A 26,731-nucleotide genomic window follows, 5' to 3' on the forward strand; every position below is an offset into this window, starting at 1 on the left:
ACACTGCTGCCGTACACCCACACAGCACACACCCCACACTGCTGCCGTACACCCACACAGCACACACCCCACACTGCTGCCGTACACCCAGCACACACCCCACACTGCTGCCGTACACCCACACAGCACACACCCCACACTGCTGCCGTACACCCAGCACACACCCCACACTGCTGCCGTACACCCAGCACACACCCCACACTGCTGCCGTACACCCAGCACACACCCCACACTGCTGCCGTACACCCACACAGCACACACCCCACACTGCTGCCGTACACCCACACAGCACACACCCCACACTGCTGCCGTACACCCACACAGCACACACCCCACACTGCTGCCGTACACCCACACAGCACACACCCCACACTGCTGCCGTACACCCACACAGCACACACCCCACACTGCTGCCGTACACCCACACAGCACACACCCCACACTGCTGCCGTACACCCACACAGCACACACCCCACACTGCTGCCGTACACCCACACAGCACACACCACGCACTGCTGCCGTACACCCACACAGCACACACCCCACACTGCTGCCGTACACCCAGCACACACCCCACACTGCTGCCGTACACCCACACAGCACACACCCCACACTGCTGCCGTACACCCACACAGCACACACCCCACACTGCTGCCGTACACCCACACAGCACACACCACGCACTGCTGCCGTACACCCACACAGCACACACCACGCACTGCTGCCGTACACCCACACAGCACACACCCCACACTGCTGCCGTACACCCACACAGCACACACCCCACACTGCTGCCGTACACCCAGCACACACCCCACACTGCTGCCGTACACCCACACAGCACACACCCCACACTGCTGCCGTACACCCACACAGCACACACCCCACACTGCTGCCGTACACCCACACAGCACACACCACGCACTGCTGCCGTACACCCACACAGCACACACCCCACACTGCTGCCGTACACCCACACAGCACACACCCCACACTGCTGCCGTACACCCAGCACACACCCCACACTGCTGCCGTACACCCACACAGCACACACCCCACACTGCTGCCGTACACCCACACAGCACACACCCCACACTGCTGCCGTACACCCACACAGCACACACCCCACACTGCTGCCGTACACCCACACAGCACACACCCCACACTGCTGCCGTACACCCACACAGCACACACCCCACACTGCTGCCGTACACCCAGCACACACCCCACACTGCTGCCGTACACCCACACAGCACACACCCCACACTGCTGCCGTACACCCACACAGCACACACCCCACACTGCTGCCGTACACCCACACAGCACACACCCCACACTGCTGCCGTACACCCACACAGCACACACCACGCCTCTCTCTCTTGAACCCCCTTCACTCTTTATATTACACCCTCATCCTTCAATGGACTCTCAAAATATCTTATTGTTCTGATAATGCAAAGCAGAACTGATTTCGTGTTGTATTTAGCAACTGCTGAAGTAACATTTGCTGTAATTTATTGGAAATGTAAGTCAGTGACGAAAACAAATATATATTTATACGTCAATTTGGATAAAAGCGTCGGCTAAAAATATTAAATGTAATTATAACAGGATGCATCAGTGGTGTAGGCTATCATCTAGCATAAAGTCGTCAATTTACAAAAACCCTCCCATGTTGCTAATACACATTTATCGATTCAATTACAGGCTGAGTCTTTACAATGAATGTCTCCTGTTGGTTCAGTGAAGTAGTGTCCTGTGGACCGCTGCTCCTGCAGGCCCCGGAAGCGCGCTTCAGACGGGGGTGCGCAGAGGGGGCGGGGCCGGGTGGAATCACCGCTGCTGAGATGAGAAACTCTTTCCGGATATTTACCTTTACCTGCCCGCGACGCGCCCTGCCTGGGATCTTCTTACCCAACAAACGGCTGTAGCCTACTAAAGGAAATGTCACACGTCTGAAACCTGAACGACTGAGGTATTTCAGCTGAATACATATTCTCTTATCTTTCTTACCATAACAAACACTCGAGACCAAGTTGTTAGCTAGCTAACTGAACTGGGCAGGAAAGTTTGCGAATGGCATTTATTTTGTGTTATGCTATTACGTTGACAAAGGGTGTCGGGATAATTGAAATAGTTCAAAGTACACGTAATTTCAAAGTTCACGACAAACATCGTTCACAATTTTTTGCAACAATGGCTTCTGTATCGCAAGGCCTTGGTATAGTACAGTGATATGGGATTGCGTACGCCCGTTGTCAAACAACTGAGCTATGAAGAGTATTACTGTGTAGTGACTGACTTTCTTGGTTATGTAAAGTATGTGAGTTTTCACAGAATGCACTGTGAGCCTTAGGCCAATTCTAAGGACTCGTTATGGAAAGTCAGTCGTGAGAGAGAGAGCTGATGAAGAGGGTGGTCTAGTCAGTAGTAATGTATTCAGACAGTGTAAGTTTGTCCAAACATTAACCTCAGCGAGTGTGTGAATAAGCCAGACCTGTGTTGCATCTACCTGGCTGGGCACTGGAGCACTGGTAGAATAGGTTGTTGGCAAATAACACAATCTAATGAGTCAGCTGTCAACACTGTGTGTGTGTGTGCATATAAATAAGTGTATGGGGGGTAGGGGTTGTTTTAACAGGTAGAGTTGTGTTTCTATCCCTGTGAATGGGCGGACACTACTCCGAGAATGTTTAACATTCTTATCATTCAGTTGCCTGCGCAGGGCGGAAAGAGAGAGAGACAGAGATGGAGGGAGACGAAGAAAGAGAGAGAGACAGAGAGACAGAGAGAGAGAGAGAGACAGAGAGGCGACATGTTGAGACACACCAGATAATAATGGATTACACTCACACAAGCATACATACACACAAACTCCCACACACATGCATGCCCACACACATACATACACATACATACACATACACACCAGCATGACTCACTCACATCCACAACATAAACATACTCGGAAGTATATTGTCCTTCAGGGAGGATTTTATAGGCAGAACATCACAAACAGTATAGTCTTCTGGTGTGTGTGTGTGTATGTGTGTGTGTGTGTATGTGTGTGTGTGTGTGTATGTGTGTGTGTGTGTATTGGTCCCTCAGGTATCTGGCACTGATGAGCTGAGGGTTGTGTATTTGTCTTGGGAGGGAGGCTGAGTTGCCCTGGTAACAGACATGCCCAAACCTGACCTGCTCTGCCTAGTTCAGCTACTGGACGGCACCATTCAGACCTTCCGAGTCAGTGTGAGTAGGATTCTCTCACTCTCTCACACACACACACTCTTTCCTTCCTTCCTTCCCTCTCTCTCTCTCTCTCTCTCTCTCTCTCTCTCTCTCTCTCTCTCTCTCTCTCTCTCTCTCTCTCACTCTCTCACACACACACACTCTTTCCTTCCTTCCCTCTCTCTCTCTCTCTCTCTCTCTCTCTCTCTCTCTCTCTCTCTCTCTCTCTCTCTCTCTCTCTCTCTATCTCACTCTCACACACACACACTCTTTCCTTCCTTCCTTCCCTCTCTCTCTCTCTCTCTCTCTCTCTCTCTCTCTCTCTCTCTCTCTCTCTCTCTCTCTCTCTCTCTCTCTCTCTCTCTCTCTCTCACTCTCTCACACACACACACTCTTTCCTTCCTTCCTTCTCTCTCTCTCTCTCTCTCTCTCTCTCTCTCTCTCTCTCTCTATCTCTCTCTCTCACATACACACACACACCCACACATGTTTTTCCTCTTTCTGTCTCACATGCACACACACACATCCCCCACTCTCCCCCTCTCTTCCCCTCCCTGCTCCTCACTGCTAGCTGGGAGCAGATCGGGTGTTGTTGCTATTCATCTCCTCTGCTGTGGTAATGCTTGTAGTGTCAGAAGATGAAGGGGAAGAGGAGCAGGGTATCCAGGGAGGTTCTGTGTTCAGGTTACCAACTGAAGCCTCTCTCTTGTTCACCACGGTGACCTTGGATTGAAGGACACGCCAACTACATGACTATCACGTTTACAGGGTGCAATGTTTGACATAGCGGGTGGTGCTACACGCATCACAACCATGGTTGTGCCATGTCAGCATGTGTCCGCTGCTTTAACCTGTCACATACCTGCGTCGTACAGGGCCGCACAGCAGACATACACTACTGTACAGAGACAGACGTGTGTGTGATGTGTGTGTGATGTGTGTGTCTCAGAAGCAGGATCCTGGAGTGGTGTTGATGGACGTTGTGTTTGACCACCTGGCTCTACAGGAGAGACAGCTCTTCTGCCTGCAGCTGAGAGACACCAGCGCTGCCATTGCTGCCAACACACACTCTCCTGTGAGTAGGGAACATGGACACTCATACACACACACACACACACAAACAGCTTTGTGTGTTGAGGTGAAACAGCCTTGTGTGTTGAGGTGAAACAGCCTTGTGTGTTGAGGTGAAACAGCCTTGTGTTTCAGAGGTGAAACAGCCTTGTGTGTTGAGATGTAACAGCCTTGTGTGTTGAGGTGAAACAGCCTTGTGTGTTGAGATGTAACAGCCTTGTGTGTTGAGGTGAAACAGCCTTGTGTGTTGAGATGTAACAGCCTTGTGTGTTGAGATGTAACAGCCTTGTGTGTTGAGGTGAAACAGCCTTGTGTGTTGAGATGTAACAGCCTTGTGTGTTGAGGTGAAACAGCCTTGTGTGTTGAGGTGAAACAGCCTTGTGTGTTGAGGTGAAACAGCCTTGTGTTTCAGAGGTGAAACAGCCTTGTGTGTTGAGATGTAACAGCCTTGTGTATTGAGGTGAAACAGCCTTGTGTTTCAGAGGTGAAACAGCCTTGTGTGTTGAGATGTAACAGCCTCGTGTGTTGAGATGTAACAGCCTTGTGTTTCAGAGGTGTAACAGGTGTAACATGTGTTTCAGAGGTGGCTGGAGCCTGATAAACCACTGAAGAAGCAGCTGAAAGGTGAGTGGACAGGGTAGGGGCCCAGCAGGGAGGGGGCCCAGCAGGGAGGGGGCCCAGCAGAGAGGGGGCCCAGCAGGGAGGGGGCCCAGCAGGGAGGGGGCCCAGCAGGGAGGGGGCCCAGCAGGGAGGGGGCCCAGCAGAGAGGGGGCCCAGCAGGGAGGGGGCCCAGCAGGGAGGGGGCCCAGCAGGGAGGGGGCCAGCAGGGAGGGGGCCCAGCAGGGAGGGGGCCCAGCAGAGAGGGGGCCCAGCAGGGAGGGGGCCCAGCAGGGAGGGGGCCCAGCAGGGAGGGGGCCCAGCAGGGAGGGGGCCCAGCAGGGAGGGGGCCCAGCAGGGAGGGGGCCCAGCAGGGAGGGGCCCAGCAGAGAGGGGGCCCAGCAGGGAGGGGGCCCAGCAGGGAGGGGGCCCAGCAGGGAGGGGGCCCAGCAGGGAGGGGGCCCAGCAGGGAGGGGGCCCAGCAACAGTCACACTCCTCCCCTGAAGGGGGAGAGGGAGGAGAGAGGGGGAACACAGTGTGAGTTAGTCAAGGGTTAGACTAACTTCTGTTTTGGTTGGCCTGAAGGCTCTAAAAGCAACACTTACCAGTTCATTACGTTTTGAGATTCCTGCAAATGTGTCCATTCTCTGCTGTTACACAGTCTGGAAAGAGTCTGCATCCACAAGTTCTTAACCCTAATGATGTGTTGTTGCTTGCTGTGCTGTACTTGCATTACTATAATCCAGATAATATCACTGTAATCCAGATGATATTACTGTAATCCAGATGATATCACTGTAATCCAGATGATATTGTACGACTGTAGTTGAGGAATTGAGTTGTTATTATTGTACCGGAGTATTATTGGGGGGGGGATGTTTTTGGTTTGGCATTCAACTCTGTACAACTCGAGACAACTATCATCTGGGCAGATGCAATACTTTTCTTGTAAATACAGGTGTTTTTTTGGTGGTCTGACCACTAATGCTGTTAGAACTGTGCACTTCTGATCCATGATCTTCTGCTGGACTTTGTACAATGCAGATTGTGTTTGCTAAATGAATACAACTGTAATGTCTGAATGAGCTGGCCCTCCCCCCCCCCCAGGGCTTCTACCTCCCTTCTACCTGACCTTCAGAGTCAAGTTCTTCATCTCTGACCCAAACTCCTTGCAACACGAACAGACCAGGTGTGTGTGTGCTTATGTGTGTGTGCTTATGTGTGTGTGTGTGTGTGTGTGTGGGATCATATGTATAATGAGTTCCTCTTCTGCAGGCACCTTTACTTCCTCCAGATCAGAAGTGACATCAGAGAGGGAAGGTTAGTCAGATTGCGGGCACACACACACACACATGCACACACACACACACACACACACACATACAGCAGGTTGCTGTGGATGACACAGTGTGTGTGATTCTCTTGCAGGTTGCAGTGTCCCCTGAGTGCAGCTGTGGTGCTGGCGTCCTATGCTGTCCAGTGTAAGCCAGTCCCTCACAGCCAAAGAAACATTCATATGTTTATCAGAATGTTTTTATACATAGTGTGTGTGTTGGGGGTAGGGTCAGCTTGTTTCCTGTCTCTGTGTCATAGCTGAGCTTGGTGACCACTCTCCCACATTCCTTCCTGGTTACCTGTCCAAGAGTCACTTCCTGCTAGAACAGGATGACAACTTCCTGTCCAGGGTTGAGGCTCTGCACCCACAGCACAGGTGATAAGAACACACACCTACTCTCTGCTGTCAGGACGGAACACGGTGTAGAGGGTGTTCTTTTGCTTTCCCCTGACTACATTAAAAACAGTTTTTAGTTGTTTCTTGTTGTTTGTTTGTGTCAGGGGGTTGAAGCAGAGTGAGGCAGAGCTGTGTTACTTGAACACGGCACGAACATTGGATCTATATGGAGTTGAGCTGCACACTGCCACGGTAACTAACTACCTCTCTCTCTCTTCCAGCCCACCATGGCCTCCCTCTCTCTTTTATATCCTGTTTGCTCTTATTCTTCTCATTATTTCCTTCTCTTTCTTCTTCCTGTCTCAGAACTCAAACAACAGCCCTCTATTGGTTGGGCTGGCCTCAGGGGGCGTAGCCATGTTCTGCAATATGATTTGCTCCAGCTTTTTCCCGTGGTGAGTCAGGCGGCTGTTTGGGGCAGTTTTGCCACTTGCTTAGTCCATCATAACACACACAGATGCACTCACACCCTCTAAGTCAGTGTGCTGTCTCGCAGGGTTAATATTATTAAGATCTCCTACAAAAAGAAACGCTTTCTCATCCATCTCCGACGCAAACATGTGAGTGCCTACCTCCTTATTGGATACGACACGTATGCCTTACTCTCATTGGCTGCCTGCCTTACTCTCATTGGCTGCCTGCAGTTCTGTTCACCTCAGACAGTGAGTAACCAACCATTCATGCAAAGTGTTTGTGTGTCGGTATGTTTGTGCGTGCGTGTGTGTGTGTGCGTGCCTGTGTGTGTGTGTGTGCATGCCTGTGTGTGTGTGCGCTTGCTTGTGTGTGTGTGTGTGCGTGCCTGTGTGTGTGTGTGTGTGTGTGTGTGCGTGCCTGTGTGTGTGTTCCAGGGGGAGACCCAGGACTGTGTGGTGTCCCTGGCCCTGCCCTGTCCTCGGAGCTGTAAGACCCTGTGGAGGTCTTGTGTGGACCACCACTCCTTCTTCCACCCCAGCAGGGACATCTGCAGCCCCACCCTCAGTCAGGCATACAGCAAGCTGCTGACTCATCACCTGGGGCTGGGCCACAGCAAAACAGACAGGTCTCACACACACACACACACAGAGACACATACAGACACGCAAACAAACTCTTCAACAACACGATCACTTCCTGATAGTGTTGAGTGTGTTGCAGTGGGCCAGTGTGTCGCCGTGTGATGGGCGGGATGGTGTGGAACCCGGTCCTGAAGAGGTCGGTGTCATCAGAGCAAGAGACCAAGAGTCTGCCCTCCAGATCCCCCCCACAAACACCCAACTGGTACGACCCACATCCCCTACACCTAGCTACCGCAGAAGGTTCCAGTCCTGGAACAGGGCGGGCTCCAGGTGTGGGTCAGATATTTCAGAGGTGTTGTCTCTGTTGTAGGCGGAGTCCCAGAGTTCGCCATGGCCTCAGTAAGCCCCGCCCCTCGTCGGTTGAGCTGACCACAGACCTGAGAGACATGTCCGAAGGGGAGGACGTATTCTACACCTACAGGGTCTCCCTGAACAGCAGCAGGGGCAGTGATGGGGATACTCCACCACAGAGGTCAGTCTGCTACCAGAGTTAACCCTAACCCAGGAACACAAAGGTTCCACTCAGGATAGAGGATGTCATTCTATGATTCTCTCTGTTTTCCCTCCGACTTGCTCTCTCTCTCTGTGTCTCTCTCTGTCTCTGTCTGTCTGTCTCTCTCTCTCTCACACACACACTCTCTTTTATCTTTCTTAGACTCAGTCAAGGCCAGGAAGAGAGTGTCTCCCAGGTTGATGGTGTGGGTACTGTAGATGACACCAAGCCCAGCGCCCTGCACTGGGACAAGGTCAGCTGCATTTGGAACCTCTGGCCACTGTGTGTGTGTGTCTCACGTGTGTGTGTGTCTCGTGTGTGTGTGTCTCGTGTGTGTGTGTGTCTCGTGTGTGTGTGTGTCTCGTGTGTGTGTGTCTCATGTGTGTGTGTGTCTCGTGTGTGTGTGTCTCATGTGTGTGTGTGTCTCATGTGTGTGTGTGTCTCACGTGTGTGTGTGTGTGTCTCACGTGTGTGTGTGTCTCACACGTGTGTGTGTCTCACACGTGTTTGTGTGTGTCTCACGTGTGTGTGTGTGTATGTGTCTCACACGTGTGTGTCTCACACGTGTGTGTGTGTCTCATGTTTGTGTGTGTCTCACGTGTGTGTGTGTCTCGTGTGTGTGTCTCACACGTGTGTGTGTGTCTCATGTTTGTGTGTGTCTCACGTGTGTGTGTCTCACGTGTGTGTGTGTCTCGTGTGTGTGTGTCTCACACGTGTGTGTGTGTGTCTCATGTGTGTGTGTGTCTCACGTGTGTGTGTGTCTCACGTGTGTGTGTGTCTCGTGTGTGTGTGTGTCTCACGTGTGTGTGTGTCTCACACATGTGTGTGTCTCACACGTGTTTGTGTGTGTCTCACACGTGTGTGTGTATGTGTCTCACACGTGTGTATCAGAGTGGCCTGGGAGATGGTGACCTGCTCCTGGTACGGATCGCTCCAGACTCTGAGGGCAAATTTGGCTTCAATGTCAAGGTGTGTTCCACTGTAGAACACAAACCAATACTCTCCTGTTGATCACACACACACACAATCATACTCTCTCCCTCTCTTAAGCGCACACACTCATTCACACACACATCATCTCCTCCTAAATAATTCACCTCTATTTTTGTGTTCCCTCTCTCAGGGTGGTGTGGATCAGAAGATGCCCTTGGCCATATCCCACGTCAAGCCCGACTCCCCAGTACGAACAGCCACACACTCTGACCCTCAATCTGTCCCGACCATACTGTCGCCCTGGTCTACTTCTGACCAGTTCTGACTGCCTCTCTCAGGGGACAAGACCCAGTTTCCTGCTTAAAACTAGGAGCAAATGTGTTTGCAGGACAGGTAGGGACTGACTGAAGTGTGTGTGTGCAGGCAGGACGCAGTGAGCCCAGCCTGCTGGAGGGAGACCTGGTAGTCCTCATCAACGGTCGAGACATCTCAGAACACACACACGACCAGGTGGTCATGTTCATACGAGCCAGCAGAGAGTCTCACTCTCGAGAACTAGCCCTGCTCATCCGACGCAGAGGTGTGTGTGCACGTGTTTGATTCGATGGAGACCACGTGTGTGTGTGTGTGTGTGTGTGTATGATGCAACTGAGACCGTGTGTGTGTATGTTCTGATCAGCTTGTGTGTGTCTGTGTCAGCACCAGGCCCAGGGCGTGTCGGCTCATTCCTGCAGTTCCCTCCCGCCCTTTCTCTCACCGGCCAATCACACGGAGACAAGCTGCCGTCGCCTAGCCAACCAGAGCGGGTGGATTCCCTGCTGGAGTCCATGAAGCAGCTGGAGAGAGGCCTGCAGACCGGAACACTCACCTTCCACTTCGAGGTGTGTGTCCTCATGACATCACTAATAAGGGATTATTGATTAATATATGATACGTGCTATATTCATAAACAAATCAATTTTGGGGTCATTTTGGGGTATTATTGGGTCAGAATATTTACGAAATGTGATGTCTGTGTTACTCATTGTCTGTGTGTGTGTTTTAGAATCTGTACCGGAAGAAGCCAGGTCTCTCTGTGTCTTGTGCCCAGCTACCTGAGAACATGGACAAGAACAGATATAAGGATGTGCTTCCTTGTGAGTTTACACTGTCTTACACACACACACACACACACTGGTGCACACACACTGTGACTGTGGCGTGTGCTTGTGTAGATGACGTGTCCAGAGTGGTGCTGCAGGAGGAGGACTATGTGAACGCCAGCCACATCACGGTCAGTGCTCGCTGGCTCTGCAGCGTTCCTGTGTGCCTCAATATGTGTGTGTGTGTATTAATCTATTGTGTGTGTTCTTTATGTGTTCCCACTGTGTGTGTGTGTGTGTGTGTCCAGGTGACCCCCCCAGTGTCTGGTCTGTGTTTACGCTACATAGCAGCTCAGGGCCCTCTACCTCAGACCTGTGCTCACTTCTGGCAGAGTGTGTGGGAGCAAGACACACACACCATCATCATGCTGACTACTCTTACAGAGAGAGGACGGGTACACACACACACACACAAGCACACACCATCATGCTCACTACTCTTACAGAGAGAGGATGGGTACACGCACACACACACACACAAGCACACACATTCTCATTAGACAAAATAGGTGTACATTCAGATGGTGAGTTATGTTTCGTATATATACCCATATGTGTGATAACACACTCTTATTGAATTTGGACAATAAGATGAACACACACACGATACAACTGTTATCCCTTCTTTTGAAGCTGAGCAGAACCAAGGTCTGGGTTTATTGTAAGAAATACTTGCTGCATCCAGGCTTGCCTGTTGCTAGGTAACCAGATGCTCTACCTAATTGATCATCTTGCTGATATTCTACAAGTGCTCTGATACACTCAGGCTCACACACACACACACACACATCTTCAGTCTGCCTTGCAACCATGGAAATATTGCATGGGAGTCTGGGAGAATGTGCAGCTGGGTGGTAGAACCCATAATCAGCTGACTAATCCAGTCAGTGTACCTGTCACTTAACCCTAACATTTCCACCTACAAGATCTATACACTAACCCTTCCACCTACAACATCTGTACACTAACCCTTCCACCTACAAGATCTATACACTATCCCTTCCACCTACAAGATCTATACACTAACCCTCCCACATACAAGATATATAAACTAACCCTTCCACCTACAAGATCTATACACTAACCCTTCCACCTACAAGATCTATACACTACCGTATTTTTCGGAAATAAAACTTCATCCAAAGATCTCTACAGACCGTGCAGCTAATTTAATGCTCAACACTTGAACGGGGGCTTATTGAAAGAGGAATTATTTACTGTGTCGTCTCAGTTACACTATCAGGGCTTGGAAATACAGTGACTTGCTAAAGTAGGCAAATGGCTTGTAGAACATAACATTTTCATAATTTCAGTAATTCAAACAGCTGCAAGACCCATTGAAATGTTTTATAAAGCTAGCAAACCAAAGTTAGCTAACATAGCTAACGACATTGGCTAATTCAACTTTGGTAGGCTATCCTCAGGATTTGCAAGATAACTAAACTTATACTATATCTTTAAATAATTTTGTATAATTTACAAACACAAAGCTCCCATTCTGGTGGGGTGCGGGTTATAGAAAATGCGGTTTGTTTTCAGAAAAATACGGTAACCCTAACCCTTCCACCTACAAGATCTATAGCCTACACTAACCCTAACCATTCCACCTACAATATCTATACAATATTTTATATAAAAGAAAAAACAAAGCGCTTTTTGTTGTTAGACCAATAATAGAACAGCTAATGAATGATTTTATATTGGTGTTCCTATACTGTAAAGTGTGAGTCATGCACATAAACCTGTCAGGTAAGTCACCTGTTGACATGATTCTTTTGTAGACCAAGTGCCACCAGTACTGGCCACACCCCCTGGAAGTGAGGGAATATGGGTACCTGAGGGTGAGCTGTCACTCAGAGGAGTGCAACCTGGCCCATGTCACACGCCAGATCACCCTCACACACACACAGGTAACACAACCTCACACACACACAGGTAACACACCCTCACACACGCACACACAGGTAACACGCCAGATCACCCTCATACACACACAGGTAACACACCCTCACACACACAGGTAACACACCCTCATACACACACACACACACACACAGGTAACACATACACACAGGTAACACACACACACACACACACACACAGGTAACACACCCTCATACACACACACAGGTAACACACAGCTAAACAAAGGGAACACTCATTTGCCCACACAGAAACACACCTGCACACAAGGTTACACACACACACTGACCCACACCCACACAGAACACACCGAACTACCTTACTGCAGTGTTACATACAGGGATGGAATGAGTCCAGTGGCTTGTGTGTGTGTCTGTGTGTGTGTGTGTGTGTGGTGTGTGTGTGTGTGTGGCATGAAGGCCATATGTTCTCTAGTGGAGATCTCCACAAGCAGCAAACACTGACCCGAGCCAGCCCCACACACATGCATGTGTTTTTGTTTACACTTGTTTGTGCACAGGTGTGTGTGTGTGCTTCTATGCAGGTCATTATAATAATGGGGTTGTTTTTTATGCTAGCTTAAATGGTGAAAAACATGAATAAACAGAAAATGGTCAAAGAGTCAAAAAGCATGAACACACACACACTCAGCCCATACGAACTCATGAACACACACACACTCAGCACATACACACTCATGTACACACACACTCAGCATACACAAGAACTGCTGTGCTGGTCCATCTGTTCCTGTGGCTGAGTGAGTTAATCCCTGCATGAAGTCACAGACCACAAGCCTATCACTAAAACAGCTCTCTCTCTCTGTGTCTCTGTCTGTCTCTGTCTCTCTCTCTCTGTGTCTCTGTCTCTCTCTGTCTCTCTCTCTGTGTCTCTTCCCTCGTCTCTCCTGTGAAATTGTCAATATAGTAATGTGTAGGTAAGGACAAGATCTGTTCATTCAGGTTAGTTTCACTGGGAGGGAATGATTGTGACTGGAGCAGGTACCTTGTGTCACAGAAAGGAGCATTGTGTGTGTGTGTGTGTGTGTGTGTGTGGTGTGAGGCAGCGTGGTGTGGAGCGTGCGATCACACACCTGCAGTACGTGGCGTGGCCGGACCACGGCGTGCCGGACGATCCCAGTGACTTCCTGGTGTTCGTCAGCTCTGTCAGAGAGAGGAGGGCAGGAGAGCAGCCGCTGCTGGTTCACTGCAGGTAACACACACACACCTGTGCAGCTAAACTACCCATTGAACATCTACAATACATACACACAAATCCTTACAAGGTCACATTGTGATGGTTGCAGCGCTGGGATTGGTCGTACTGGAGTTCTCATCACCATGGAGACAGCGTTGTCGCTGATGGAACAGGGCCGGCCCGTGTTTCCGCTGGACATCGTCAGGACTCTCCGAGACCAGCGGGCCATGATGGTCCAGACCACGGTACACACGCTCTCTCGCACACACACATGTAAACACACCCTGACCTGTAAACAGACCAGCCCATAGGGGTCTGTCAGTCACTCTGACCCTGAGGTTGTTTGTTTTTCAGTGTCAGTTCCAGTTTGTGTGTGAGGCGATACTGCGCGTCTACAGAGAGAGAGAGGAGGATTCTGCAGCACCGTAGCATGGCCTGGTGTAACCACAACCCACAACCCAGCACCAAAACCAGGCTCAGCCAAGCCCCTAGTTTACACTGCCTAGTTTACACTGGACCAGACCACATAGCCAGGTCCACTGGGCAGTTACAGAAGTCAAACCTAACTAGGGAAGGGTCCAGGGAGAGGATCATCACTGGAGCAGCTTCCCTCTCACTGGGGACCACCGGCCCCTTAGCCCAGGTGTAATGACTGAGCCCACGCTGGAGGGAGGAGGGCTGGAGGGAGGAGGGCTGGATGGAGGAGGGCTGGAGGGAGGAGGGCTGGAGGGAGGAGGGCTGGAGGGAGGGAGGGCTGGAGGGAGGAGGGCTGGGTGGAGGAGGGAGGAAGGGAGGAGGGCTGGAGGGAGGAGGGCTGGAGGGAGGAAGGCTGGAGGGAGAAGGGCTGGAGGGAGGAGGGCTGGATGGAGGAGGGCTGGAGGGAGGGAGGGCTGGAGGGAGGAAGGCTGGAGGGAGGAGGGCTGGAGGGAGGAGGGCTGGAGGGAGGAGGGCTGGATGGAGGAGGGCTGGGTGGAGGAGGGAGGAAGGGAGGAGGGCTGGAGGGAGGAGGGCTGGAGGGAGGAAGGCTGGAGGGAGAAGGGCTGGAGGGAGGAGGGCTGGAGGGAGGAAGGCTGGAGGGAGGAGGGCTGGAGGGTGGAAGGCTGGAGGGAGGAAGGCTGGAGGGAGGAGGGCTGGAGGGAGGAAGGCTGTAGGGAGGAGGGCTGGAGGGAGGAAGGCTGGAGGGAGGAGGGAGGAGGGAGAAGGGCTGTAGGGAGGAGGGCTGGAGGCCCAGTGTCACAGCAGTTGCCATGATGGGCGAACCACTCTGTTTATCAGTGTGACACTAATGTAGGCATGTCCAGCTGTGTCTGCGAGATGTATGTCAGGTGTTGTGGATCAGGGGCCTGTAGACAGGCAGTCTATAGTCGGACAAGGCAGTGAGAGAGTTTGAGGTCTGTCACAGCACACTGCCAAGCACCACACTAACTCATGGTTCCACAACTATTCCTAAATTATTGAAACACTGAATAAACCTACTGATTTTTATATACATATATATATATATATATAGTTATTGGCTTGTCTGATTTTATTTGTCTGGGAATGGTTGATAAGACTATAGTCGATATCTTGACATTCAATAAAACCAAAAGTCACAAATCTATTAAAAGTATAATAAAATACCTGTCTGAATGTATGTTTATTCATCTGGTGTGGAACAGCTGCCATCTGAAGGATTTTATGTTGAAAATGCAACTATTCTGTAGTGTTTTTCTCATGGCCTCCGGCCACGGTGACGTTGACGTGACCGGCAGGTGGCGCTGCGCGGGTCTCAGGTCGTCGTGGGCGGAAAAAAAGTTTCTTCTGCGTTTGTTTTTTTACGCAGGCGCAGAGCATGCTGTTTGTCCAGTTTCACTGGTTGACTTTTACCTGTGAGGTGTACCAGTTTCGGTTCCCGGTGAGGAGATGCATTCATTACGGTAAGGAAGTCTGGACATGTTTTCTGGTGGGCAGTGATCTGTCCTCAGACCCCGGTCAGGAAGATTAGCGGAGCCCATTGTGAGCGCGAGATCTGCCCAGGATTTCAGAATCGGTGCAACAGCCGGGCAGCGGCAGGTGCACCGGAGGGGCTGGCTCTAGGAGTGAGAGCCACCGATTGAATTAGAAAATCAACTGGTAGATTTTTTTTGAAATGACAAATGTCTGATAGTTTATTATGCGACTGAAGATTCTCTGCTGCCGTCATCCAAGCTCCAAGGATTCAACGGCAGCCCGAAATTCCTTTCCCCTGCGTGAGTGACTCCTCGCCCCGGGGTTGATTGCAGCGGGACCCGGTAACTCACACACTGTCCTGCTGGTTTCTGGCGTAAGTCTTCCCTTACTCGTCACGGAGCTCGCGCTGTGGAGAAAGAGCAGGAAGATGATGGGATTTCTGCGTCGGACATTCAGCCGACGCTCTCGTAGACGGTTTCCGACGGCTGACCGGGATGAACGGGACGGTAAAGGGGGAGGAGGGCGAGGGATGTCCGGGAACCCCGAGCTCCGCGCGCATCAGCAGCAGGTCGTCCACGCGCCCGCCGTGGTTTCCGGGGGAGCGGCCGTACACATCCCAGCAGCTGGCTCCGCACGGACCCCCATCACCTGTCGCGTCTTACTGCTGGATGGCTCGGACGTTAACGTAGATCTGCCGGTGAGTGGAGACAGACTGTGCTGTACAGTGTAGGTGCAGCCGTACAGACTAACCCTAACCCTAGTTAAGCAATGTTGTTCGTTAGCGTGACAGAGCTAAGACAACCTTATTCAATACCGCATTCTGTTAATATTGAAGGATTTTTCCGCCATCAACTTAAGAATCTGCTTCAGCGGGATATCATCGTGTGTGTATATGTGTGTGTGTGTGTGTGTCTGGTACTGTGAAAGGTAAACCTACAGATGGTGTTGTGATCGTCCAATTCATCACATTACTTCCCCACTCTTGAGTGCTGTGAGGCTGCCTCGAAAAGACCAACTCTCTCTCTCTTTCTCTATATCTCTTTCTGTTTCTCTCCATCTCTTGGTCTCCCCCTCTCTCCCCCACAGTGTCAGTGTGTGTAGTGTGTGTAGTGTAGTGTGTAGTGTGGAGGAGTGTGGGCATGTGTGTGAACGTCACATCATCAGACAGTCTTGCTGCTGAAGGTCATGTGTGTTTTGTCACAGAGTCACGGTGTGTGTCACCTGTTCATTCCTGTACGTGAAGGGATGGCAGCGTCAGTCTGCCTGTCTCTCTCACACACACACACACACACACACACACACACACACACACACACACACACACCTGTGTGGTGTGTGTTCTCTACAGATGACAGGGAAGCTGTCCTTAGCTCAGCTTTCTTCCGGCAAGGCAGCGATCTGATCTCTAAAACATGTCCGATGTAACCGACCAGAACAGGCTGATCAACATGACTCACAGCCATGGACCTCTCAGCCAATGACACTTCCCCACACGTGGATCCTGCAGTCAGGCTTGCTCACAGCATCTGCTGCTGTGAACAAGCCTGTACATGCAGGATCCCGGAGGGATGGAAGCAGGTGACTGGAATGAGGATGTCCCCGGAGTGTCGTCCATAAGTGTTGTTGGAGACCTTGCTACAGTACACCCACTCTGGGCACACAGCTGGGGGACAAGCTGGGAAGAAATATCAATATGGCTTCCGATCAATCCTGGCCTTTTCATTGGCTCAGGTCTAAGGGTAGACCTATAGCTTAGTAGTGGTTAACCTCACTACCTAAAGCCACACCCGAGGTTGAACCCATACACACGCACTCACTCACTCAAACAGGCACACACAGTCACACACACACACACTCTGACAAGTGGGCAGGTTCAGACCGGTTATCAAGGACCAAAGTATAAGATAGCCACCTTTAGGGATGGGTATCCCAGTGAATCGATTCCTTGGAATCGTTAGCAAAATTCCTTAACGATTCTGTAAAAAGTATATTTCGTCGAAGGGAGGAAATACTACATTATGAAGAAGCATTTGAACACACAGCATGGAATGAACTACTGGAACGTCATGTGTTCGATGCATGCAGCAGCGCAGCTAACGTTCGCGCTTCATCTCTAACTATCTAAGGTAGAGCTAAACTGCTCAAAAGTGATCACAACCACTTGTTACTGTGTGAAGCAATTTGCCTTTATTGTGTGTAGTCGATCTAGTTATCTTCTGTCCCGTCGTTTGAAGCATACATTTTAGCTCCTGCATTCGTCTCCCATTAGTATTGATCTTATTGATCATTTCACGTTATCGGGGCTGCGTGTGTTATCAGCAAACGTTCGCGTGTCGCATTATTAAACTGAGCATATCGATTTTGAATCCATTAATAAACTCAGCATTTTAATTGTTTAACCTTTTAATAGTCCTGTTAAATGTGCCTGAAAACGCCTAAACAACATACCCAAAGTACATTGAAAGCTGTTGTTGAACCATTTGGAGTACATGCATGTAAATGGTCTCTTTTGAAAGGTGACACTGAAGTTATTTCCCCTGTTGTTAGGACCCCTGTAAGTCCTACTGGTGTTGAGTAATAGAAGCTTGAACACAAGGAAACTGAAAGTTTCTATCTCCGACTAGATTTTGTTTTGAAAAAAGAGGCCTGAAGAGTCCTAGAGGTGGTAGGTATTAGCTCATTTCAGAGCCAGTCAAAGCCAGTTTGAGAAATTCGTTTAGAACGAGTGTGTGTGTGTGGGGGGGTGCAGGACGCACAGACCTATGGCTGTAGAGGGGAACACCGATAAGGAATCGAATCGATAAGCAGGAATTGATAAGGAGTCGGAATCGTTCAAATCTTATCAATACGCATCCCCACCTCTCTGTCCCACTTGTCCCAACAAACACACACGCACGCATTCAGAGAGAGAGATTATATTCAGGCCTACGTTGAACACATCCTCATCGAGAGTGGAGACTGACAGTAGTTCAGGGTGCAGACTGTGTGCAGCTCAAGGACACAGGCTAGGCTACAGTCATTTTTCATGTGTTAGACAAAGAATAACTCCCCTAGAGTTAGTCCCTGCCCCAGATGCAGGTCCTAGCCTCACTCTCTCTATCTCTCTCTCTCTCTCTCTATCTCTCTTTCACACACACACACACACACACACACACACACACACACACACACACACACACACACACACACACACTGCTCCAGATACAGACACTAGCTCTATTTATAGTCAAGCCTGTACCTTTGCTTTGTCTCTCTCCCTGTGCTGATAGTGTGTTGTTGATCACTGACCTGCCATCTGCAACACATTAGCAACTTCAACCCCTAATACATCAAATCATCTCATCTAAAGGCCCAGTGTGTGGGTTTCAATGGCAGCCGTTTGTTTACCAACCAGGGAAGAGGTGAGAGTGAGGGAACAAAACAAAAAGGAATCTGTTTCTTTTGTTCAGAAAAGGTCGAAAGGTCAGGATCTGTTTGACCAGATCATGTATCATCTGGACCTGCTTGAGGCTGATTACTTTGGACTGCAGTTCATGGACCCAGAACAAGTCTCAGTGAGTACACAGTGAACCCCCACCCCCCACCCCCCCAGCATGGTAGTGGTGATTGCAGCAGCTCCTACAGGGTGGTCTGGGTTACATTCAGCTGCTCTCTGCTCTCTTGTCTTTGTGTTTCTCACCTCTCATCTTCTGGATGTTTTCAGCACTGGCTGGATATGAGTAAGCCCATCTATAAACAAATCAAAGGTAAGTGTGTGTGTGTGTGGGGGGGGGGGGGGGAGGAGGGCAGGTGGCTCATTATCAACTGTTGACAAGGCGATTAGCATGTGCCATAAGCCGACACCCATGTTTACACTGGACACGCCCACTTGAAGGAGTGAGAGATGGTGCTAGCTGTATGTGCTGTAGCACATTGGAACAAGAGACAGTACCTGCCGTTGATGTAGGTTCATTTATGCTAATATTCAGTTATGATTAGTTGTAATGCTCTTTACAGTACATGAGTACATTTACATACAGTTTTAGTTAGTTATCATTTTTTTGTAATGCCTCGTTTTTATTTTAATTTCAGTTAACAACAATGTTTTTTACCACCTAGTTTTCGTTATTTCGTTCGTTGTCATTTACATTTACATTTAGTCATTTAGCAGACGCTCTTATCCAGAGCGACTTACAGTAAGTACAGTGACATTCCCCCGAGGCAAGTAGGGTGAAGTGCCTTGCCCAAGGACACAATGTCATTTTTGCACGGCCGGGAATCGAACTGGCAACCTTCTGATTACTAGCCCGACTCCCTCACCGCTCAGCCACCTGACTCCCATTACAATTACTTACACTACCCTTCTATGCCTGCCTCTACCTCTCTTCTCTCTCTCTTTCTCTCTCTTCTCTCTTTCTCTCTCTCTCTGGCTCTTTTCTCCCTCTCTCTGTATTCTAGATGGCCCTCCATACAGGTTGTTCTTCAGGGTCAAGTTTTACTCTTCAGAGCCAAACAATCTCCACGAAGAATTCACCAGGTAAAACCACTTCTACACTACACATTCTAGTCTCCCTCCCTCCCTCCCATCCCTCCCCTCCCATCCCTCCCTCCCTCCCTCCCTCCCTCCCTCCCTCCCTCCCTCCCATCCCTCCCCTCCCCTCCCATCCCTCCCTCCCTCCCTCCCTCCCTCCCATCCCTCCTCCCTCCCTCTTTTTGGCTAATTACTTTAGTCCAGAGGGGGGAGACTAATCAAGGCTCAATATGCAGAGAGGGGTGAGAAGTGAGTCAGGGAGTTTTTAGTGTTTTTGATCTCCTTGTTTGTGTCTGAAGTGTTTCTTTAGTCTCTTAAGGTGTTTTTGTCATGTGTGTTTCAGGTACCTGTTTGTGCTTCAGCTTCGACAAGACATTCTGTCCGGCAAGTAAGCAGCTCCTAACTTCTTTATATGTCCACACACACACACATACTACACGCACACACATACTACACACACACATACTACACACATACACAGACTACACACACACACACATACTACACACACACATACTACACACACACATACTACACACATACACAGACTACACACACACACACACATACATAGTTCACACACACACATACATAGTTCACACACATAGCCACACATAAAGTTGGCGTGTTGACCCCCTCTAGATCTGGGCCAGGGATCCCCTGAGTGGCTCTGTAATGAAGCTCAAGATCAGAACAGAGGAGGGCTGCTCATTTTAAGAAAGACCTCTCTTCTCCCTGACACACACACACACACTCACAGACACACACATACTCACACGCCTACTTGACACACACACATCACACACACTAACGCACTCACTCACACACACATACACACACCTCCCTTACACATGTAAGCATGTGCACAAGACCATCTTGGGAAGAAGTAGGTACGAGGGTGAGAAAAGTCTCTCCATGTAACCTCCCATCTCTCCCCTCAGGCTGAAATGCCCTTACGATGTGTCAGTCGAGCTCGGGGCTTATTGCCTGCAGAGTAAGTTGACTTTCATATTAACAAATGTAACCATCAGTTATTACAAGACAGTACCAAATGCATAATTGAACCTGAATGTTGTCTGGTCCAGGTGAGCTTGGAGACTGTGACCCTCTGGAACATTCTACAGAGCTGGTGTCAGAGTTTCGCTTCACACCCAAACAGAGTGAATCCATGGAGGCAGACATCTTTAACCAGTGGGTGGAGCTGAGGTGAGTGAACCAGGAAGTCCTTGAATGCACCACCTGGCCAAGACATCTGCTAGCTCCTAGTTCCTAGCTCCTAGTTTCTTAGTTCCTATCTCCTAGCTGCTAACAGACCTGAACAGGAGGACACACTACCCTCTAGTCTTTCTGTTTTCTGCATGAAGGATTAGACTTGGGGATTAGATTGAGATTTTCTGTGTTTGAAAGCTGTTATGGATCTCTGGGAGAGGAGACCCTCATAACTATAAATATAAAGCCTTAATGTTTTCCACTGCAGATTACGACTTCTCTAACTTCTATATCATTCCACCCTTCCAGTTTAGCTCACTCTCTCCCTCCATCCTTCCATCTCTCCATCCTTCCATCTCTCCATCCTTCCTCATGTCAGATTAAGGGATTATTTCCTGGAGCGTCTTGATTAAATACGGGCAGTCTTTAACCCAGTGGGTTAGGGTTAGATTACACCAGCATATGCTGCATGTTACTGAGCCCACACACACACTCTCTCACTGAACACACACACACTCTCACTGAACACACACACACACTCTTTCACTGAACACACACACACTCTTTCACTAAACACACACACAGATAGGGCCACTCAGGGTCAAAAGTTGGCAATTACTACTGTAGCAGTAGTGCGGTGACCTCTAGTCTCTGTGTGGTTGATCTTAAGCATCTTATAAATTCCCTGTGTCTGACAGTACATTGATTCTACAGTGAAAAAGTGTTTATACATTTTGTGTTGGAATGTGTGTATATATTGTATGCATGTTTATGAATTATCTATGTGTGTAAATTAATATATGTATACTGTATGTGTGTTGCATATGTGTATATAAATGATCTACGTGTGTGTTTGTATTGTGTGTGTGTGTGTACTACCTTAGGGGGAAGAGCCCCTCTCAGGCAGAGATCAGCTTCCTCAACAAGTGTAAATGGCTGGAGCTGTACGGAGTCGACATGCACTTTGTCAAGGTATGTGTTTTTGTGTGTGTGTTGGGGGTCTGACTGGGTGTGTGTGTGTGTGTGTTGAGGGTCTGACTGTGTGTGTGTATGTGTTGGGGGTCTGACTGTGTGTATGTGTGTGTGTGTGTGTTGGGGGTATGACTGTGTGTGTGTTGAGGGTCTGACTGTGTGTGTGTTGAGGGTCTGACTGTGTGTGTGTGTGTGTGTTGAGGGTCTGACTGTGTGTGTGTGTGTGTGTGCGTTGAGGGTCTGACTGTGTGTGTGTGTGTGTTGAGGGTCTGACTGTGTGTGTGTGTGTGTGCGTTGAGGGTCTGACTGTGTGTGTGTGTTTCCCCTCAGGGCAGAGATGGAGGGGAGTATGCTCTTGGTCTGACTCCTACTGGTATTCTAGTGTTTGAGGGCTCCACCAAGATCGGTCTCTTCTTCTGGTAAACATGACTCACACACCCTCACATTTACATGCATGACTCTCTCACTCAGGCTATGGACAGTGTTTAAGTGTGTGTGTGTGTGCGTTAGGCCTAAGATCACCCAGTTGGACTTCAAGAAGAGTCGACTGACTCTGGTAGTGGTGGAGGACGACGATGAGGTAAGCAGCTTGTTCAAATCTAAACACACACACACAGTACTTCCTGGCCTGTAGCAGAGGGGGCGTGTCCTGTGTGCAGGGGCGGGAGCAGGACCACACCTTCATGTTCCAGTTGGCCAGCTCCAGGAGCTGTAAGCACCTGTGGAAGTGTGCCGTGGAGAGCCACGCCTTCTTCCGCCTCCGCCAGCCAACCACGGAGAAGGCCAGCCGCAGTGACTTCAGCCGCCTGGGCTCTCGCTTCAGATTCAGGTAGGACGACAGGAGGTCCCGGGGCCCGGACAGGAAGTAGTCCCCTAGCCTTAGTGGCCCCTGTCCTGCATCACTGTCCAGTTCACTCCTGATCTGCAAGAGTGTGTCTGAGGGGCATAGTGTGTATCAGAGGGGAGGGGGGGGGGTGTAATAGTGTGTCTGTGCAAGACAGAGCCTCCGTATCTATGGTTACGGTGTGTCTATGGTTACGCTGATCTGTTCCTTTGACGACGAGGATCGGTCTCCATGTTTGTTTACATTTCAAACAGGTCTTTCACAAGCACACATGAAGGGATCTGCTGCCTGCTGGGAGGTCCAGCAGGATGATGTGTGATAGAGGAACACACTGTGTGATAGAGGACCACACTGTGTTATAGAGGAACACGCTGTGTTATAGAGGAACACACCGTGTTATAGAGGAACACACCGTGTTACAGAGGAAAACACTGTGTTATAGAGGAACACACAGTGTTATAGAGGAAAACACTGTGTTATAGAGTAACACACTGTGTTATAGAAGAACACGCTGCGTTACAGAGGAACACACTGTTATAGAAGAACACACTGTTATAGAGGAACACACTGTGTTATAGAGGACCACACTGTGTTATAGAGGAACACGCTGTTTTACAGAGGAACACGGTGTGTTATAGAGGAACACACTGTGTTATAGAGGAACACACTGTTATAGAGGAACACACTGTTATAGAAGAACACACTGTGTTACAGAGGAACACACCGTGTTACAGAGGAACACACCGTGTTACAGAGGAACACACCGTGTTACAGAGGAACACGCTGTGTTACAGAGGAACACGCTGTGTTACAGAGGAACACGCTGTTTTACAGAGGAACACGGTGTGTTATAGAGGAACACACTGTGTTATAGAGGAACACACTGTTATAGAGGAACACACTGTTATAGAAGAACACACTGTGTTATAGAAGAACACACTGTTTTACAGAGGAACACACTGTGTTACAGAGGAACACACCGTGTTACAGAGGAACACGCTGTTATAGAGGAACACGCTGTGTTACAGAGGAACACACTGTTTTACAGAGGAACACGCTGTTATAGAGGAACACGCTGTTATAGAGGAACACGCTGTTATAGAGGAACACTGTTACAGAGGAACACTGTTACAGAGGAACACTGTGTTACAGAGGAACACACCGTGTTACAGAGGAACACACTGTTATAGAGGAACACGCTGTGTTATAGAGGAACACGCTGTGTTACAGAGGAACACGCTGTGTTACAGAGGAACACGCTGTGTTACAGAGGAACACGCTGTGTTATAGAGGAACACGCTGTGTTATAGAGGAACACACTGTGTTACAGAGGAACACACTGTTATAGAGGAACACACTGTTATAGAGGACCACACCGTTACAGGGGAACACACTGTGTTATAGAGGACCACACTGTGTTACAGAGGAACACGCTGTGTTATAGAGGAACACGCTGTGTTATAGAGGAGGGATGGATTTTCAATACAGGACTTTCAATAACTGTTGCTCTTCTTCCCCTCCCGGTCTCTGTCAGTGGAAAGACCGAGTATCAGGCCACCCATGGAGGGAGACTCCGGAGGGCCAGCACCTTTGAGAGGCGACCCAGCAAGAGATACCCCTCCCGCACCCACTCTCTGGGGAAGGGTGGGTCACCTCCACACCGCCCACACCCTCCTTATCCTCCACACCGCCCACACCCTCCTTATCCTCCACACCCTCCTTATCCTCCACACCCTCCTTATCCTCCACACCGCCCACACCCTCCTTATCCTCCACACCCTCCTTATCCTCCACACCCTCCTTATCCTCCACACCGCCCACACCCTCCTTATCCTCCACACCCTCCTTATCCTCCACACCTTCCTTATCCTCCACACCCTCCTTATCCACCACACCCTCCTTATCCACCACACCCTCCTTATCCTCCACACCGCCCACACCCTCCTTATCCTCCACACCTTCCTTATCCTCCACACCCTCCTTATCCTCCACACCTTCCTTATCCACCACACCCTCCTTATCCACCACACCCTCCTTATCCACCACACCCTCCTTATCCTCCACACCGCCCACACCCTCCTTATCCTCCACACCCTCCTTATCCTCCACACCCTCCTTATCCTCCACACCTTCCTTATCCACCACACCCTCCTCATCCACCACACCCTCCTTATCCACCACACCCTCCTTATCCTCCACACCGCCCACACCCTCCTTATCCTCCACACCGCCCACACCCTCCTTATCCTCCACACCCTCCTTATCCTCCACACCTTCCTTATCCTCCACACCCTCCTTATCCACCACACCCTCCTTATCCACCACACCCTCCTTATCCACCACACCCTCCTTATCCTCCACACCCTCCTTATCCACCACACCCTCCTTATCCTCCACACCCTCCTTATCCACCACACCCTCCTTATCCTCCACACCCTCCTTATCCTCCACACCTTCCTTATCCTCCACACCCTCCTTATCCACCACACCCTCCTTATCCACCACACCCTCCTTATCCACCACACCCTCCTTATCCTCCACACCCTCCTTATCCACCACACCCTCCTTATCCACCACACCCTCCTTATCCACCACACCCTCCTTATCCTCCACACCCTCCTTATCCACCATACCCTCCTTATCCACCACACCCTCCTTATCCTCCACACCATCCTTATCCTCCACACCCTCCTTATCCACCACACCCTCCTTATCCACCACACCCTCCTTATCCACCACACCCTCCTTATCCTCCACACCCTCCTTATCCACCATACCCTCCTTATCCACCACACCCTCCTTATCCTCCACACCCTCCTTATCCTCCACACCCTCCTTATCCTCCACACCCTCCTTATCCACCACACCCTCCTTATCCACCACACCCTCCTTATCCTCCACACCCTCCTTATCCACCATACCCTCCTTATCCTCCACACCCTCCTTATCCTCCACACCCTCCTTATCCACCATACCCTCCTTATCCACCACACCCTCCTTATCCTCCACACCCTCCTTATCCTCCACACCTTCCTTATCCTCCACACCCTCCTTATCCTCCACACCCTCCTTATCCACCATACCCTCCTTATCCTCCACACCCTCCTTATCCTCCACACCCTCCTTATCCTCCACACCCTCCTTATCCTCCACACCCTCCTTATCCACCACACCCTCCTTATCCTCCACACCGCCCACCCTCCTTATCCTACTACACACAACCCTGGTGTCCTAAAGACTGGGTTCCTACACCCTCCCTACACCCTTCCTACACCCTCTCTGCACCACTCACCCCCTCGCGGGAGAGCAGTGGTGTGACTCTAACAACCTGAGACTAACCTTTGTCTCTGTCCACAGCCATCTCTCCAGCCAAACCAGCACACATCAGGTAGGTTGTCAGCACTGAGCACCCACACACACACACTCCCACAAACATGCATAGAGACATGCCTAAGCCCATGGGATGTTTTGGAGCATTGTAAGACAAGGAACATGTGGCATGGTTATGAAAAATGAATCATTGGCCAGATAAATGTTGGCTTAATCAGCTGTTGTTATTGTTATTGTGTTCCAGCTCCCAGGCCAGCCCAGGGTTAGAGCCTGGCCTGCTCTTGGTACGCTGCTCCCTCACACACACCACACACACACACACACCTCACACACCACACACACACACACACCCAGGGTTAGAGCCTGGCCTGCTCTTGGTACGCTGCTCCCTCACACACACCACACACACACACACACCTCACACACCACACACACACACACACACACACACACCCAGGGTTAGAGCCTGGCCTGCTCTTGGTACGCTGCTCCCTCACACACACCACACACACACACACACCACACACACCACACACACACACACACACACCCAGGGTTAGAG

General features: G+C 50.1%; 2 protein-coding genes across 4 annotated transcripts in view; both read left to right on the plus strand.

The window, feature by feature from the left end:
* The first annotated feature begins 1,821 nt into the window (after positions 1–1,821).
* Positions 1,822–14,102, plus strand: ptpn3 (protein tyrosine phosphatase non-receptor type 3). 3 transcript variants are annotated; one of them, XM_062466071.1, is made up of 26 exons: positions 1,822–1,975; positions 3,109–3,249; positions 4,178–4,303; positions 4,881–4,923; positions 6,005–6,086; positions 6,173–6,217; positions 6,326–6,378; positions 6,491–6,608; positions 6,707–6,821; positions 6,936–7,024; positions 7,126–7,189; positions 7,478–7,668; positions 7,764–7,886; positions 7,995–8,156; positions 8,340–8,430; positions 9,069–9,146; positions 9,301–9,357; positions 9,534–9,690; positions 9,810–9,991; positions 10,156–10,246; positions 10,325–10,383; positions 10,501–10,647; positions 12,034–12,162; positions 13,242–13,387; positions 13,482–13,617; positions 13,727–14,101. In XM_062466071.1, exons 2-26 carry the CDS (start codon positions 3,181–3,183, stop codon positions 13,799–13,801), a joined length of 2,628 nt encoding a protein of 875 aa, XP_062322055.1. In that variant the 5' UTR covers positions 1,822–1,975; positions 3,109–3,180; the 3' UTR covers positions 13,802–14,101. The 3 variants fall into 3 exon arrangements, with proteins under 3 accessions (XP_062322055.1, XP_062322057.1, XP_062322056.1); XM_062466072.1 differs by having other exon boundaries at positions 1,824–1,975; positions 6,734–6,821; positions 13,727–14,100; XM_062466073.1 differs by lacking the exon at positions 10,501–10,647 and having other exon boundaries at positions 13,727–14,102.
* Positions 14,103–15,214: 1,112 nt separating this feature from the next.
* The window catches only part of epb41l4b (erythrocyte membrane protein band 4.1 like 4B), a 20,048-nt gene continuing 8,531 nt past the window's right edge, over positions 15,215–26,731 (plus strand). Inside the window, exons 1-14 of the mRNA XM_062466075.1 lie at positions 15,215–16,001; positions 18,754–18,858; positions 19,008–19,050; positions 19,742–19,820; positions 20,158–20,202; positions 20,756–20,808; positions 20,900–21,020; positions 21,908–21,995; positions 22,326–22,414; positions 22,506–22,575; positions 22,655–22,824; positions 24,374–24,483; positions 26,197–26,227; positions 26,414–26,453. Coding sequence (XP_062322059.1) covers positions 15,732–16,001; positions 18,754–18,858; positions 19,008–19,050; positions 19,742–19,820; positions 20,158–20,202; positions 20,756–20,808; positions 20,900–21,020; positions 21,908–21,995; positions 22,326–22,414; positions 22,506–22,575; positions 22,655–22,824; positions 24,374–24,483; positions 26,197–26,227; positions 26,414–26,453 — 1,314 coding nt within the window. The 5' untranslated portion in view covers positions 15,215–15,731. The remainder of the gene's footprint in view (positions 16,002–18,753; positions 18,859–19,007; positions 19,051–19,741; positions 19,821–20,157; positions 20,203–20,755; positions 20,809–20,899; positions 21,021–21,907; positions 21,996–22,325; positions 22,415–22,505; positions 22,576–22,654; positions 22,825–24,373; positions 24,484–26,196; positions 26,228–26,413; positions 26,454–26,731) is intronic.

The sequence above is a fragment of the Osmerus eperlanus genome, chromosome 7 (assembly GCF_963692335.1).
Source record: "Osmerus eperlanus chromosome 7, fOsmEpe2.1, whole genome shotgun sequence".
In the NCBI taxonomy this organism is placed as follows: domain Eukaryota; kingdom Metazoa; phylum Chordata; class Actinopteri; order Osmeriformes; family Osmeridae; genus Osmerus; species Osmerus eperlanus.

Coding starts and splice junctions, on each gene's coding strand:
- ptpn3 (XM_062466071.1), top strand. CDS start 3,181: ATGCCCAAACCTGACCTGCTCTGCCTAGTTCAGCTACTGGACGGCACC. Junction 6,379..6,490: donor GGCGTCCTATGCTGTCCAGT/GTAAGCCAGTCC, acceptor TCTGTGTCATAG/CTGAGCTTGGTGACCACTCT. Junction 6,609..6,706: donor GCTCTGCACCCACAGCACAG/GTGATAAGAACA, acceptor AACAGTTTTTAG/TTGTTTCTTGTTGTTTGTTT.